General features: G+C 53.3%; 1 protein-coding gene and 1 long non-coding RNA gene across 3 annotated transcripts in view; one reads left to right on the forward strand and one right to left on the reverse strand.

Annotated features, from left to right (window-relative positions):
- ALDH5A1 (aldehyde dehydrogenase 5 family member A1) overlaps nucleotides 1-10,091 on the forward strand; it is a 27,211-nt gene extending 17,120 nt beyond the window's left edge. The window contains exons 7-10 of the mRNA XM_066246494.1: nucleotides 1,314-1,472; nucleotides 4,804-4,973; nucleotides 7,179-7,237; nucleotides 8,539-10,091. Coding sequence (XP_066102591.1) covers nucleotides 1,314-1,472; nucleotides 4,804-4,973; nucleotides 7,179-7,237; nucleotides 8,539-8,744 — 594 coding nt within the window. The 3' untranslated portion in view covers nucleotides 8,745-10,091. The remainder of the gene's footprint in view (nucleotides 1-1,313; nucleotides 1,473-4,803; nucleotides 4,974-7,178; nucleotides 7,238-8,538) is intronic.
- Nucleotides 1-15,156, reverse strand: part of LOC136315164 (uncharacterized) — a 16,861-nt gene extending 1,705 nt beyond the window's left edge. The window contains exons 1-3 of one of the 2 annotated variants that reach the window (XR_010727461.1): nucleotides 15,077-15,156; nucleotides 12,936-13,092; nucleotides 5,647-5,931 (exon numbers count right to left, since the gene is read on the reverse strand). This is a non-coding gene — a long non-coding RNA (uncharacterized lncRNA). Of the gene's footprint in view, nucleotides 1-5,646; nucleotides 5,932-12,935; nucleotides 13,093-15,076 lie in introns of those variants that run through there. The other variant, XR_010727462.1, reaches the window with a different exon arrangement.
- Nucleotides 15,157-16,619: the final 1,463 nt, after the last annotated feature.

Here is a 16,619-nt window from a genome sequence, read left to right on the forward strand (position 1 = left end):
GCTCTTGTTTAATTTTAAAAAATCAAATGCTTTTTTATTTAATCGCTTCATGTTCATTTTGAAATATTCCCTAGTTTTTGTGAACAGTATATAATGTAACAACTCTGGGATGTGTTGCTTTTAGCCACCAAAAATGTACAGGACACGTTATCCACACACTTGTTCCCACAAGAGAAATACACAATTAAGGGGGAAAAAAGTAAAAGAAAGAAAAACCTGACCAGGTGGTGGCACAGTGGATAGAGCGTTGACCTGGGACACAGAGGACCCAGGTTCGAAGCCCCAGGGTCGCTGGTTTGAACGTGGGTGCACCAGCTTGAGCCCAAGGTCGCTGACTTGAGCAAGAGGTCACTGGCTAGGCTGGAACCCCCCCCTACACACACACACACACACACGGCACATATGAGAAAGCAATCGATGAACAACTAAGGTGCCACAATGAAGAACTGATGCTTCTTATATCTCTCCTGTCTGTCTGTCCCTGTCTGTCTGTCTCTCTGCCAAAACAAAAACAAACACAAGGCCCTGGCCGGTTGGCTCAGTGGTAGAGCGTCGGCCTGGCGTGTAGAAGTCCCGGGTTCGATTCCCGGCCAGAGCACACAGGAGAGGCGCCCATCTGCTTCTCCACCCCTCCCCCTCTCCTTCCTCTCTGTCTCTCTCTTCCCCTCCCGCAGCCGAGGCTCCATTGGAGCAAAAGATGGCCCGGGCGCTGGGGATGGCTCCTTGGCCTCTGCCCCAGGCGCTAGAGTGGCTCTGGTCGCGACAGAGCGACGTCCAGGAGGGGCAGAGCATTGCCCCCTGGTGGGCGTGCCGGGTGGATCCCGGTCGGGCGCATGCGGGAGTCTGACTGCCTCCCCGTTTCCAGCTTCAGAAAAATACAAAAACAAACAAAAAAACACAAGAAGGTGTATCAGTGATAACTGTATTTCTTGTAATATGGTTATATTTTATCATTTAAAAATATTAGGTCTAATAGGAAAAATAAGCCAGGGGCCTTTCCATAATTGAGGCTGATGTGGAAAGTATCCATTTCGCAGTGTCAGACCAGCCATCACGGGGAGGTTCACGCCCCAGGCCGCAGCACCGAGGCCCCTCAGGGCACCACACGGGGTGGAGAGAAGTGAGCCCCTGCTCAGAGGCTTACCTTTAGGACAAGCCCACCGGGGATGAGAGACTGCAGGCTGGCTGCCCGGAGGCCAGGAGCCTGGGTGTGTTTTGGCCCTGAGGGTAGCGGCAGCTGCACGGATCTGTGTCTGGGCTGGGACGGGAGCTGCCCACGCTCTGTCCACCCGGGTTTCTTCTCCTCCATCCAGACGTGCGTCTGCTCAAACCGCTTCCTGGTACAAAGGGGCATCCACGACTCCTTTGTGAAGAAGTTTGCGGAGGCCATAAACACCAGCTTGCGCCTGGGGAATGGATTCGAGGCGAGCACCACGCAAGGCCCGCTCATCAACGAGAAGGCCGTAGAAAAGGTGGGTCGTCCACTGTCGGGGCCGTTTCGCGGTTGTGCGGTCACAGGCGGAGCTGGCACAGGCGCTTTGGGGCGGTGCCCGGCGAGGGTTGTCTTGGAAACACGGAGAAGCTGGGAAAAGGAAGTTTCTGCCCGCGTCTGTGCGTCCTGTGGCCTCGTCTGGTCCTAGCTTTCCCGTCTCGGCCTTGACACTGAGTCCCTGCTGCTCCCTACGTTTTCTCTGATGGTGGCCACAATTCCACCCCTTGCTGCTTCAGGAATTACTGTATCTCCCCATATATAAGATGCACCTTTTCCCGAAAAATTTGGGGTCTGAAAACTGGGTGCGTCTCATACAGAGGTGGTAGATTTTTTACTTACATTTCCCGCTTTTTCGCGCGGGTGAGGGGTTGTGTGGATTTTCTGATGAATAAAACCTGAGTTCAATAACTTGATGCAATACATCCCCCCCCAAAGTTTCTGACCCAAAAATTGAGGTGTGTCTTTTACGTGGGGAAATATGGTAGCATCTCAAAAAGCAAAGTTGTTTCATTTCCGTGACACCTGAAAGGAAGGAAGACCATCTTTGTTTCTGAGACTGTGAGGGTTCAGCTGGAATTCTGGGAGAACCTGACACAGGCCTCCTGCAGGTGAGACGCCAGTCCCTGAGGCCACGTCCAGGACCTGGCGATGGCCGTGGGGAAGGGAGCTGCTTATAGAAAATTTGTTAAAAAACTCCCAGTCTAGGCCCTGGCCGGTTGGCTCAGCGGTAGAGCGTCGGCCTGGCGTGCGGGGGGCACAGGTTCAATTCCCGGCCAGGACACACAGGAGAAGCGCCCATCTGCTTCTCCACCCCCCCACTCCTTCCTCTCTGTCTCTCTCTTTCCCTCCCGCAGCCAAGGCTCCATTGGAGCAAAGATGGCCCGAGCGCTGGGGATGGCTCCTTGGCCTCTGCCCCAGGCGCTAGAGTGGCTCTGGTCACGGCAGAGCGACACCCCGGAGGGGCAGAGCATCGCCCCTGGTGGGCATGCCAGGTGGATCCCGGTCGGGCGCATGCGGGAGTCTGTCTGTCTCTCCCCGTTTCCAGCTTCAGAAAAATACAAAAACAAAAAAACAAACAAAAAAAACCCTCCCAGTCTAGACGACTAGCAAGGTGAGATTTCTCTCCTTGTCTTGCTGTTTCTTTTTTTTTTTTTAATTGTCCTTTTTAGAGTTGCTGACAAGGAACTTTCTTGTAATACAAACACCCAGTATGCTCCCTAATAAGTCTCTACTAATAGAGAAGATTGTAATGGAATCATTTAAATCTGGCAGAATGTGGAAGCTGAAGATTGTGTGGAGCAGAGCTGGCCAGAGGGGGGCACAGCTAGCCTCCTAGTGTCACCTGAGGGTCAGCATGGCCACAGGGCGACTGGTGACCTGCCTGTGAGGCCTGAGGGTTTATGGTTCCATTGCTACCTCTGGCATTCCTGAGGTGACTTTGGACTCGGGGGGGCTCACCCAGCCAGTGAGAATGGTGTGGGTCTGTGCATCCCAGCATGGTGAGCCTTCAACCAGGACGGATGCTGAGCTGGCCTGAGGGAGTGGACGGTGCCTTCAGTGGGGCAAGCAGAGGTTGGGAAGCTTTTTGGCTGAGAGAGCCATGAACGCCACATATTTTAAAATGTAATTCCGTGAGAGCCATACAACGACCCATGTACATTAGGCATTATCCAATAAAAATTTGGTATTGTCCCGGAGGACAGCTGTGATTGGCTCCAGCCACCTGCAACCATGAATATGAACGGTAGGAAATGAATGGATTGTAACACATGAGAATGTTTTATATTTTTAACGTTATTTTTTTTTAATTAAAGATTTGTCTGTGAGCCAGATGCAGCCATCAAAAGAGCCACATCTGGCTCAAGAGCCATAGGTTCCCGACCCCTGCGGCAGAGGCTGGGCTCTGGCGCTGGTTCTTCTTGTTCTTGCCAAAGTGAAGATGCTGATGTCCCTCTCTAGAGGGCGCTGCTTCCCAGGACTTCAGGCAGCAGTTGAAGAATTTCTTTTCTTGGTGGAGATTCAGTAGCAAACAGTTTGTCTGAAAACAATCTATTGTGTTGGCTTTAGTGGATACACAGTGACAGACTGAATTCCAGGGGGTGGACTGCCTGTCACATTGAAGACGACGAGAAGAGAGCAGAGCGGTTTCTAGCGGAGGCCACTGTGCCACCCCTAAACTAATCAACACGGTCCTCACGAGGACCAGGAAGGACCTGACTGGAGGGGACGCACAGAAAAGCTGGCCCTCAGGAGCAGACGGGTCACCACAGGAAGGGACTTCTCAGGCTCCGTGTCCTCCATGCGTGTGGAGAAGACAGGGCACCTGTTGTCACACAGAGGCGGCTTCCACGGAAAGGAAGCAGTGGGAATCAGAAAGAGTTTGTAGAAGTCAGACACGTGACGGCCAGAATGTTTTAAATCCCGTGCAAGGCAAAAGCAAGGAGATGTCTTAGAATTTAAAGCAAAAGACAGATGAAAAACAGGGGAAATGCAGGAAGGCAAAGGGGATGAGTCAGAGGTGAGGGAGAGCCATGAGTGACAGGAGTCGTACAAGAAGACTAGGGAAGAGGTAGGAAAGGGCACTGAAGTCAACACTGGGAAACGGTGTCTTAGAGCTGGGAGGGCAGTTCTTCAGACTGCAAAACGGCCCCCGCAGTCAAGTGGCGTGAATGAAAGGAAAGACCCAGATAGAGTCTAAGAGTTTAGAGTGTCAGGAAGGTAAAAGACGATTCTAGCAGCCGGCGGAGGGCAGAGCCACCCACAGAGAAGTGGGGAGCGTTGGCAGACTGGACTTCTCACCAACAGCTCTGGGTGGGGTAGAGCCGTGCACTCTCGTGCGGAGGGGAGATGCTGGGTCGAGGTGCCAGCTCCAGCTGACCCTCGGTGCCCATCAGACACGCAGTCCAGGAGCCCAGACCGTACAGTGCGGCCACTGTGCTCTCCTCAGCTACTGGTGGAGAGCATATCAGAACAGAGTCCAGGAGGAGGACGCCGTGGGGTCCCAGGTCCTGGAACTCACCCAGGAGTGCAGAGAGCAAAGCCCAGGACAACAGCTGAGCGTCAGGCCTGGACAGACCGGTCAGCAGTGAGGTCAGACGTCACAGAGCATGGAGGGAGGGGGGCACTGTGCCCTCAGATGACCTCCATCTGCAAATGTGGTTCCTTCCACCTGAAGGGACTAGGCTACCTTGTTTTCAAACTGAGGAAGAAAGGGAGCTAGTGACAGTTTTCTGCCGTTGACATGTTCTGAGAGATTCTTCAAGGACTCCTTAACCTGCTTTTCCAAGAACTCTCTTGTTCTCGTCTCACAGGTGGAGAAACACGTGAGTGACGCGGTTTCCAAAGGGGCCACCGTCGTGACAGGCGGGAAGCGCCATCAACTGGGAAAGAACTTCTTTGAGCCCACCCTGCTCAGCAATGTCACCCGGGACATGCTCTGCTTGCGTGAGGAGACTTTTGGGCCTCTGGCACCTGTTATCAAGTAAGATCATCCCGCTGGTGGCCAGACCCAAGGGTGGGGAGAAAAAGGAAACCCAGAGACATCCAGCTCGCGTGCGACGGTCAGGCCTGGCCGTGGGAAGGGGCGGCCGGCTCACGTGTCATGGTCAGGCCTGGCCGTGGGAGGGGGCGGCTGGCTCACGTGCCGGGGTCAGGCCTGGCGATGGGAGGGGGCGGCCGGCTCACGTGCCACGGTCAGGCCTGGTGGTAGTGGGGGGCGCGGCCGGCTCGCGTGCAACGATCAGGCTGGCAGTGGGAGGAGGCGGTCAGGCCTGGCGGTGGGAGGGGGCGGCCGGTTCATGTGCTGTGTGCTGCGGTCAAGTGGTGGGAGGGACATGCAGAGGGCTATGCTATATCGATACATTTATGATTTTTTAAAATTTATTTCCTACTTAAGACTACAGAATTGACCAGATTCTTTTTTTTTTTTTTGATTAATTTTAATGCGGTGACATTGATAAATCAGGGTACATATGTTCAGAGAAAACATCTCTAGGTTATTTTGACATTTGCTTATGCTGCATTCCTATCACCCAAAGTCCAATTATCTTTTGTCCCCTTCTAACTGGTTTTCTTTGTGCCCCGCCCCTCCCCCAACCCCCTCCCTCTCCCCCCCCCAACCCCCACACTCTTGTCATGTCTCTGAGTCTCATTTTTATGTCCCACCTATGTATGGAATCATATAGTTCTTAGTTTTTTCTGATTTACTTATTTCGCTCAGTATAATGTTATCAAGGTTCATCCATGTTGTTGTAAATGATCCGATGTCATCATTTCTTATGGCTGAGTAGTATTCCATAGTATATATGTGCCAAAACTTTTTAATCCACTCTTCCTCTGACGGACACTTTTGACCAGATTCTTAACTTATGTCTTGCTTTCTGCTGAACTCATTTTCCTTCTTCTTGGAGCACATCCTTGAAGAGCTCTCTCACGGGAATCTGTGGGAGATGAACTTTCTGTGACCTTACATGACCAATTCACAGTGGTCCCTCATCTATTGCAGGGGTTAGGTTCCAGAATCCCCAGCCACAGGCAAAAATTCACAAAGTAGCAACCTTATATTTTATTTTATATATATATATGTGTGTGTGTGTATGTGTATTTAAGGCTTTATAAACCCTCCACACACTCTTATAAACCTTTCCCACACTGTTATTAACCTTTCCCACACTTATTTTGCTTATTTTACCACAAAAATAATTAAAATAATAAATACATAAAAATACCTATATACCACAAAATCTCACGACATAGCGAAAAATCTGCAATACAGTGAGACTGTGAAAAGCGAAGTGCGATATGGCGACCATCTCACGTTTTAAGAAAATGATAGTTTAGCTGGATAAAATTCCACCCTTGGCACTCCTCCGTCCGCTCACCTCCGGGGCTGTTGCTCAGGGAGCTGAGTCCGGTTCCTGCCAATCCAAGGGCTTCTTTTTTCTCTGGAGACTTTTGAAAGTTCTCGTGGTCTCTGACGTCCTGAGATTTTACCGGGTGTGGAACACCGGGAGCATTTTCCTTCTGACGTGCTCATGTCTTCCGTTCGTGTCTAAAGCGCATGTCTAGTTCTGGGAGATTTCCGGTTGTTTCCCTAATGTTTGTCTCCCTGCTCCTGTCCTTTTCCAGCCCGGTCAGAAGTCCGTCACAGAGACGCGTCCACTTCCCTCCTCTGGAGCCTCTTGTTGTTCCCACCCTCTCTTCCTCTGTTCCTGCGCCTCCCCCCCCCAGCCCAGATTCAGCCCTGTCCTCGCCCGCCCACTCGGCCCCCCAGCCCCTGCCCCCACGCTCTGAACCACAGCGTAGGTAGAGCCCACATGGGGACCCCAGGCCCGCCTCCTCTGGACGGCCTTCCTGCACTGGTCAGTGCTAGAGCCGTTGTCACACCTGGAACGTAGTCTTAGCAGACCACAAGCCCAGTGATTCTTTCTGAGGTGTTCTGTTGTGGGACGCCGGGGTCTGCCCGCTTGTCTCTTGCTCTCTGGGAGAGAAGGGCTGGGCGATGTGGCACACTGGCCTCGAACGCCCAGTCACCGCAGCAAGGGGCGCTGAGCCGTGCCCTGAAACCTCTTTGCAGAATTCTTAGCTTATCTCGTGCCATTACTGTGGCAACGAACCAGGAGGAGAGACAGCTGGTTTTCTCTGCGGCCCCCGAGAGTCCACTGATGACCCGTATTAACTCTGGCAGGTTCGACACAGAGGAGGAGGCTGTGGAGATCGCCAATGCGACCGACGTTGGGTTGGCAGGTAAGTATGTCCGTCCTGGCTCCGGGGCAGTCATGCCATTTCTCAAGCTGAAGCTGGCGTTTGCCTGCTGGACGCCACTCTGGGTTTGGGGGACACTTTGGGGCACGCCTGTTGCTCCCTGAGGGGCAGGGGCAGGTTTGTGTGGCTTTCGCTCTCCTGCTGTGTCCTCAATGCACCCTGGAGCATTCATCAAAATGAGCAGAGAGGGAGGTCATTCTCTGGTCAGTTTTTACCTTCACAGAATGTCACCGGGACCCAGGTGGGTCTGCCCTCCCCCTTTCCCGGGGAGGGTCTGGAATGTGTAAATCATTTGCTCTAAGCGTCCTTGGTCGCGGAAGATAAAACCTTGTTATTTCTTATCTGACTGTATATGCCTCGGTTTCCCCACTGCACATGCCAAGGAACTTCCCTAGCTTCCCACTGCCCTGCGTCAGCACTGTGCACCCCACCACCCCAGCCGAGTTATCTGCGCACAGGTGCACTCAGCAAACCTATTATAGCGCCCATGGGGTGTGAGCAGGAGGAAGACACGGAGGCAGAGGTCCAGCTCTGGCTGCTAGGAGCGCCCCCTGCAGGCGAGAGGCCCACAATACCAGGGGAAGCACTTGGGTGCCATGATGGTCGCGAACCCCTCGCTCCTGCACAGAGCTACCAGGGTCTGGGGTCAGCTGTGTGCACAGTGGCTCCGGACGGACGCTGAGCTCAGGGAAGAAAGTGTCCCTTTCTTCCCAGCACAATGGGATGAGGGCGGAGGAAGCCACGCCCTGGACACGTCATTGATGTAGGCATGATTCCAACAGTGCAGAGATGGGAGGAGAGAGGTTCTGGGCGGATGGGATAGGGGTGGGGGCGTGGGGGGCTTAAGGAGAAAGAAAGGGAAGGGAGGAATCAGTCCACGAGCTTGGAGGGACGGAAGGTGGCGCTGAAAGCTACCTGTGAGCACTCGGGTCTGACACTCAGAGGAGCCTTATCTCACAGACCACAAGGGGTCCCCGGGGGGGGGGGGTGGGCAGGACCACGTGGACAGTCAGGGGCTCGGAGGAGGAACTGAATAGTAGGTCCCAGGCGCTGGAGGCTGTGGCCACGGGCCTGATGGGCGACAGTGAGCACTGGAGCAAGGTTGGAACAGAAGCAGAAAGACGTCCCAGGTTGGACAGGAAGAGACGAACTGGCCCCACATGGGGGCTCGACGGGACCCGGAGGCTCCAGCCCGCGTGGTTATTGAGGCATAGGTCAGCGCCATCCTCAGCTTCGGGCGTGACCACGGTACACGCTGCCTCTGTCCTCTCTCTCTGTGACAGGTTACTTTTACTCTCAAGACCCCGCCCAGATTTGGCGGGTGGCGGAGCGGCTGGAGGTTGGCATGGTGGGCGTCAACGAAGGGCTCCTCTCCTCGGTGGAGTGCCCGTTCGGCGGGGTGAAGCAGTCCGGCCTCGGGCGAGAGGGCTCTAAGTACGGCATTGACGAGTACCTGGAGATCAAGTACGTGTGCTTTGGAGGCTTGTAGGGGCCCCCCGTTCTTTACAGAACAGAAGAGGAGGCTTGTGGGGGCCCCCGTTCTTTAGAGAACAGAAGAGGAAGTTTGCCTACATCTGTGACAGTGTGCCACCCGTGAATTTAAATAAACTTATAGGGTAGCTGAATAACCACCTTTTTGAAGCTCACCCAGTCCTTGTCATCTTAGAGAGGTGACACCTGCCCCTACCCTTACCCAACTAGGGACCACCAGGTGCCATGTGCCTGTGGCTACAGAGCCCCCGACAACCAGCAGACTCCCCAAGAACCCACTACAGCCCCGCCGACCCCCTGGCAAAGCGCAGCGGGAGGCAGGCTGGCCCAGCTGGCTCGGGCACCTAGACCCCCAGAGGACAGGAGGCCCCCACAGAGAATTTCCCAAGTGTCACCTGGCCTGCCACATGTTTTTACACAGCCCAGGACTAACTTTATGTTTCCAAGTGGTTGAGGGGGGACAGTACTGTCTCCTGAACACTGTGACGTTCGGACTTCAGCCTCCACAAACATGCTGCTGCTGGGACGGAGCCACGCCCCCCCCCACCCGAGGGGTCTGTGGCTGCCTTCTCGGCAGAGCTGAACACTTGCCACAGAGAGCGGGGGGGCTGGCACGACCCAAAATAGTCACTCGGCTCTTGACAGAAACTGTTTCCCGACCCCTGACCTAGACCAGGAGGGCGAGGCGGACCTCCGGGGGTCTGTCATGCGTCATTTTCTTTGGTTGAACACCTACTGTATGAGAAGTACCTTTCTGGGCATTCCCAGTGCGCTCCCACCAAGGATTACCCCTGTCCCCTAGCAATGGTCACACCACTCAAATGAAATTACCCAGAGAGTGGTCTCGGCCTTGAGAAAGAGCTCTCCACGCCCCCCACCCCCATGCCCAGGTCCTCACTTGAAGGACTCATCTTGACCCACCGAAGGGTAGCTTTTAAATCCTCCTCCTCCTCCTCCCTCATCTACCTTCGCCTTTGCGGAAAGCCTCGGAGGGAGACCAGAAACGCAGTGCGGCCGAGTCCACTCAGCTGCCCGCTCGCTGACCGCAACGTGAGCCGCAGGCCTGCCCTCTCCGGAGGCGGCAGCCAGGGGTTCCGTTACCCGTGCGCCGCTGTTCTGCGGAGCGCCTTTGACTTGAACAGTGTGACGCTGTGACGGCCTCCGTGCTGCCTTCTGTGGGACGGGGCCTGCCTGGGAATTCGTCGGAAGTGTGCGCACACGTTTTGTTTTTTAAGTGGACGCGCGTCGCTCCCGTGTCCGTGTTTCGGTAACTGGGGGCATGCGCGCGCGAGTCCCTGTCTTGTCAGCGGAGCTGTGTGTAATTAATAAATGTTGAACTAACAGACCTTCCGCTTTCTGTGTTCGAATTCCTGGTGACGGGTTTTTTTGTGTGTGTGTGTTTTTTTTCCTCGCCGGTCCATTACTTGAGTTTCTTCTGGATCCTGTGAGACTGGCTCAGAGGTGCGTGCAGGGGACCAGAACGTGCCACTTTGCCCAAGGGTTATTGTGAGTTCAGGGGAGTGAAAGGAAGCAGATGAAAGGGAAGCTCTTTGCCCAGGGTGGGGGTGGAGGGTGGCTTTAGGGATGAACAGGTAACAGCCCTCTCCTCCCGACCTGGGGAGGGCAGGGCTCACACAGACAGAATACAGGTGTTGGCGTTGTTGCCGATAGAAACCAGAGGGCTGCCACTGAAGCAGCCCCTCCCCCACGTCTAAGATGCAGGCCCACCCCCGCAGGGAGCCGCACAGAGCTGCGCATGCTCCGTGCAGCCCACAAGCCTGCCCTCCCACAGAAGGAGGGAGTTAGGACTGTCATTCTGGCTTCAGCCCACGTTTGTCGGTGGAGGGCCAGCAGTAGGTCGCCTAAGCTTGGGCGCAGCCTGCACGGACGCTACTCCCCTCTGCTGTGTGTAGCACAGGGTCAGCGCAGACGGCCTGTCTGTGAGCGAGCGGCCTGCCTGTGTGCCGGCAGCCCGGGGGTTCAGCTGTGTTTCACGTGTCAGGAAGTATTGTTACGTCTTTTCCAACTGGTGGAAAATGTGAAAAACCCTTCTCAGCTCACGGGCCGCACAAAGCAGGTCGTGGGACAGTGTGCTGACTCCTCCTCCAGGGGAAATCCCTTTACACAAGAACGCAAAGATAAATCATCCCCCCCCCCCCCGTGATAACTGGGGATTACAGATAATACAGATACCTGTATGCAGATTAGTACACACGTGTAATAGTGTCACACTGCAAATGATACCTTGTTGCCTAACCTGTGGTGGCGCAGTGCATACAGTGTCCACCTGGAACGCTGAGGTCGCTGGTGGGAAACACCAGACTTGCCCGGTCAAGGCACATACAAGAAGCAACTACTTTTGAGTTACTGCTTCCCACTCCTCCCCCTATTCTCTCTCTCTCCTCTGTCTAAAATCAATAAATAAGAACTTTAAAAAAAACCCAATGCTTTGTTGATAGGTGTGGGGACAGAATACATTAAAAAAAAGTAAAGCCCAGGCCCTGGCCAGTTGGCTCAGTGGTAGAGCGTTGGCCTGGCGTGCAGGAGTCCCGGGTTCAATTCCCAGCCAGGGCACACAGGAGAAGCGCCCATCTGCTTCTCCACCCCTCCCCCTCTCTTTCCTCTCTGTCTCTCTCTTCCCCTCCCGCAGCCAAGGCTCCATTGGAGCAAAGTTGGCCCGGGCGCTGAGGATGGCTCTGTGGCCTCTGCCTCAGGCACTAGAATGGCTCTGGTTGCAACAGAGCGATGCCCCAGATGGGCAGAGCATTGCCCCCTGGTGGGCGTGCCAGGTGGATCCCGGTCGGGCGCATGCGGGAGTCTGTCTGACTGCCTCCCCGTTTCCAACTTCAGAAAAATAAAAAAATAAAAGTAAAGCCCAGACCGAAGCCAATGTCCACGAAAGCCCGGTCGCACAGCAAGAGTGGAGCCCTTCCCCGCTGGCCAGGCTGCAGACAAGTCTCATTCGCTTGTGATAGAAATAAAACGACGGTACGTCTGCTCTATGGAATACTATGCGGCTGTAAAAAAAGAAGGAAATCCTATCCTTTGTAACAGCATGGATGGACCTGGAGATTATAATGCTAAGTGGATAACGCAGTCAGAGAAAGACAAGTACCATATGATCTCACTTATATGGGGAATCTGATGACCAAAATAAACAAAATAGAAACAGACTCATAGATACGGAGAACAGACCGGCAGCTGTCAGAGAGGAGACGGGCTAGGGGGCTGGGTGAAACAGGTGAAGGTCTTAAGCAAAACAAATATTAAAACAAAACCTCTGCCTGACCAGGCGGCGGCTCAGTGGATAGAGCATCAGACTGGGATGCGGAGGACCCAGGTTCAAAACCCCAAGGTCACTGGCTTGAGCAAGGGGTCACTTACTCTGCTGTAGCCCCCCAGTCAAGGCACATATGAGAAAGCAATCAACGAACAACTAAGATGCTGCAATGAAGAATTGATGCTTCTCTTTCTCCCTTCCTGTCTGTCCCCATCTGTCCATCTCTCTGACTCTGCCTCTGTCAAATAAATCAATCAATAAATAATAAAAAAATAAAAACACTTATGGCAATATTTTCCAGAGGACACAGTCCAGTAGGCAGGAGACGAAGACCAGTTTCTTTAGCGCACGACACGGGGATGGGTGTAATGAGACAGGAGGGGGCAGCCAGGCTTTCCCCAGGGTGGCACAGTCTCTGCAGTGTCCCTTGCATGATCTAAAATAGCCTCCGCGCACTTAGACACATCAGTGTCACGGTCAGTTCTGTGGCCTCTGGACCCACACCCACTAGGAGCTCTCATTGGCTGGGCGTGAATGGGGCCTAGGAAACCACGTTTTAACGAGGGCGGCTCTCAGGTGAGCCTCATTTTGCTTTCACCATACTTTGACAAAGCCTGGACGTAACTAGTCTTCTTGACCGGATGTCCACCCTCAGTCCGTGGCAAGCTCAAAGAGGCTAGGGTGGCCCAACCGTGGCTTAGACCACCAGAACTGATGCTGTGACGAGTTGACGTGAGTGGAGCCATTTTTAAATGGAGCCGGAGCAGCCGTTCCAGAGGCTCTGCCTCACACGACTTACTCTTTGAACCTCTGCCATGTTCAGAGACTGGCAAACTAACCTTGGGATGGGGCCAAGTCAGACAGCAAGCACCAGGGTGACATCGAGGTCTCAGGGTAACGGTTTCCTACCTGCCATGGTCACCAGCAGCAGTGATGGGGACAGCACACGTGTGGGGGCCACCATTCTGCCTCACGGTGGCAGACGCAGGTTTCTGTGGCTGTCCCGAGAGGCCTTGGGTGCAGGCTCCCTCCCATGTGTCTTAAAGCCAGATTTGGCCTCAAGAACCTCAAAGGAAAAACAGGAGACAGGAAGGAAGTAAAAGAATAGGTAAAGGTGGAAACACACCAAGTTATTGCTATCGCTTCTTCAGCTCAGTGGGAAGCCTGTCCTGTTAACACCACAGGGTCATATACCAGTCAAGCCATCCAGCTGGTGTGTGTTCAGATAGCAAGTGCAGCTGCTAGGGACAGGCAAAGGGCGTTCTGTGTTCTCCCCTTATGAGCCCAAAGCTACGAAGTGAGATGGAATCAACAACACGGCCATATTTCATCCACTTGTATACTTGGCTGTCCCTGGAGTCGGGAAGTCTCCGGCTGGCCACACACGGGGCAGGAAATGGATGCCAGTGCTAGGCGTGCACACTGACTGTGGCAGGGGCTCGGCAGGAAGACAACAGGGAGCCCTCTTCCGAAATGCTGCACCCCGCAACGCTCCTGATGGCACAGAGGCACCCTTGTCGGGAAAACTCAGAAATCACCGACCAATGACGCAGCAGGAATGGACTAAGGCCGGGAGGAAATGTAAGAACACCTTCACGTGGATGCGCTTCCAGCTCCTTCTTACATAGGCATGAAAATAACATGATTAAATTCCTGCCCCAAGAAACCTCTTCCAGGGAGTGGAAACATTCTAAACGGTAAGGAAGTGAGGTGCTGTGGCACAGGTGACAGGACTGCTCTCCTGCGCTGGCATTTAAGTAAGGGTGCATCTCATCGTCACCAGCCTCCTCTCAGGCTCCATGACGCACGGTGACATTGGGCTTGGAAGGGTTAAGTCACAAAGTCGCTGAGCCACCACCAAAACCAGGCCATCGAACCTGGCCCTGGCGGTCACCCTCAGAAAAAGTCACACCTGGTTCTACATTATTTATTTAAAAGGGGATGCTTCTTTTCTGTTTGTCTGGGGAGGGAAAATTAAGTCGAGAAAATATACATATAACAGCCAAGCCATTCTTCTCTACATTGCCAAAGCTTTTTTTTTTTTTTTTTTTCTCAATACATACAAAGATTCTGCCCGACAGACGTTGCCATTCTAAAGAAAAATGAGGTCCCTGCCTTGGCATTTTTACATGGCAAAGGTGGGATGAGTCTTTTTGGCATTTGTGGTTCAGCCAAGTCTTGACACAGGGTTATGTTTCTCTTGCTCAGGTGGCAGAGAAATTGGGCTTTCTCTCTGACACCGAAGTCTGTAACTGAACTGACATCTCCAGTTTATCTCATGTCTATGAAAAATGAAGTGAAATCGTAGCACAAGCTAAAAGTTCACATTTGGTGGAACTCTCCAGTGTCCGTGGTTGTGGCCTTCTGATTGGAAGGGTTTGAACAGCCAGCATGCATTGAAGGAATACAGAAATAAAAGCTACCATTCTTTCCAAAAGTTCTTGGTTTCTCTCTCTCTCTCTCACTCTCTTTTTTTGTATATGTGCTGCCGAAGCGAGCACTACTCTCTCTCTTTTTGGAGAGGGTTGCCTACAATTTGCTTTTTCTGTTATCAAAAACATCCTTCACTTTTCTGGTAAGCACTGGAAAAAAACACTACTATTTCACTGACGAACCAAAACGTCTGGGTGGGCGCACGAGCCCCCCGAAATGGTGACGTGGGACAGACAGGGTCCTTTCTCCCCGCAGACACTGGAAAGGGGGGAGCGATGACAGGGCGGCGGCTGCAGACCCAGGTTCCGCCCCTGATGAAGAATGCCAGATGGCCCCCCGGAGGCGGTGGCAGGGCCGGAGCGAGGGCGAGAAGCTGCCGCCGCAGAGCTGGGCCCCGCGGGGGTACAGCAGGCGACGGGCACGCGCTGAGCCCAGGGCAGGAAACGACCCTCCGGCCCGACACGCAGCCCGAGGCTCCCAAGTGCGAACCCGCGACTGCGACTGCGACTGCGCCCACTCTCGCGGCCCTCTGACCGGAACCGCCCTTCCGGACCGGAGCCCTCCCACCCCGCCCTCTAGTTCCACCCGAGGCCGCGGACCCGGACTGGAGGGAGTACCTGGCGTGGCGACGCTTAAGGACAGTCCCCAGCCGGCCGCGTACGCGCACGCAGACACGCACGCGCGCACTCACTCTCCCGAGGGCGAGTGCGGGGCCGCGGCGGCGAGGGAGCGCGCGCCAGGGATGAGCCCCCGCCGGGCGACGCCGTTACCACGGTAACGCGAGCGCACGCGCGCACGTACACCAGACTCTGGGCCACGCACTTCCCCGGCTCTTTGCTCCCTGCCTTTCGCAGGAGTAAGGTGACCAATCATCGCCCTTTAGGGAGGACAGCCCTTCTTTTCTAAGTTCCGTCCTCCCTCGAAAAGTGTCCTCCTACATGTCCCCCTTTTTGATATTGGAAGACTCATCTGTCAATGTCCATGTTCGATTGATGCAGAGTCGATCCATTGCGTGTGATGTGACGTATTTGTGTCTAAATGAGTAGTCTTTTCTTACCATTATTATTAAAAATTAATAGGCATGTAAGCATAAGTGCAATAGAAAATATTACACGTCTTTATTATGCATTGATCATATTCTAGTGTATTATTGTTGCAATGAATAAAATGTTTCTTTTATTTCCGATATTGTTTTCTTACATTTATTTTTGTCCTCCTTTTCATTGTAAAAAAGTTGGTCACCTTATGTTAAGGGTATATAAGATGTAAGAAATCTAATTTCTCGGAGCATGTGTCTTTGGAGCTACTGGCCCCACGTGCTCCGCTGGCTTTTTTAAAATAAATTCTCTTTTCCTCTTATAGTTATCTGAGTGTCAATCCTCCATTGGGTTGCTGTCCTGCAACATTTTGAGCACATGCTGCTCTCCGACTGAGGATGGAAACAGTGCTGGGGTGGCCCAGACCACCCACCTCAACCATAGAAAACCACGAGGAAGGCTTCCTCGCATCTTCATTTATTTTTATATTTTATATTTATACTTATTATGGCTTTTTCACAGCACATATGCTAAAGCTTCCAGGTGTGGCATCAGGGGGCCTTCCTCCAAGCCCTCCTGGCACGTAGAGCACTGGCAGGGTGGAGTAGGAGAAGGAAGTTTCCGTGAGACAACACACATTGAAAGAATAAAAACCTGTCCGAAACGAAAAGGGTGAAAACCAGCTTGGATGGAAAAGAAAAAGGTGACCCTGCCAGTTGATCAGGCTGAGTCAGACACAGAGAGCGGAGGAGGACCTATTCTTTTTTGTTTGTTTGGGTTTTTTTTTTTTGAGACAGAGAGAGGGATAGATAGGGACAGACAGGCAGGAACAGAGAGATGAGAAGCATCAATCATCAGTTTTTCCTTGCGGCACCTTAGTTGTTCATTGATTGCTCTCTCATATGTGCCTTGACCGTGGGCCTTCAGCAGACCGAGTGACCCTTTGCTGGAGCCAGCGACCTTGGGACCAAGCTGGTGAGCTTTGCTCAAACCAGATGAGCCCGTGCTCAAACTGGCAACCTCGGGGTCTCGAACTGGGTCCTCCACATCCCAGTCCAACACTCTATTCACTGCGCCACCACCTGGTCAGGCAAGGCTGGCCTATTCTGATGCAGATAATGAT

Source organism: Saccopteryx bilineata, chromosome 11 (genome assembly GCF_036850765.1).
Source record: "Saccopteryx bilineata isolate mSacBil1 chromosome 11, mSacBil1_pri_phased_curated, whole genome shotgun sequence".
NCBI classification, from domain to species: Eukaryota; Metazoa; Chordata; class Mammalia; order Chiroptera; family Emballonuridae; genus Saccopteryx; species Saccopteryx bilineata.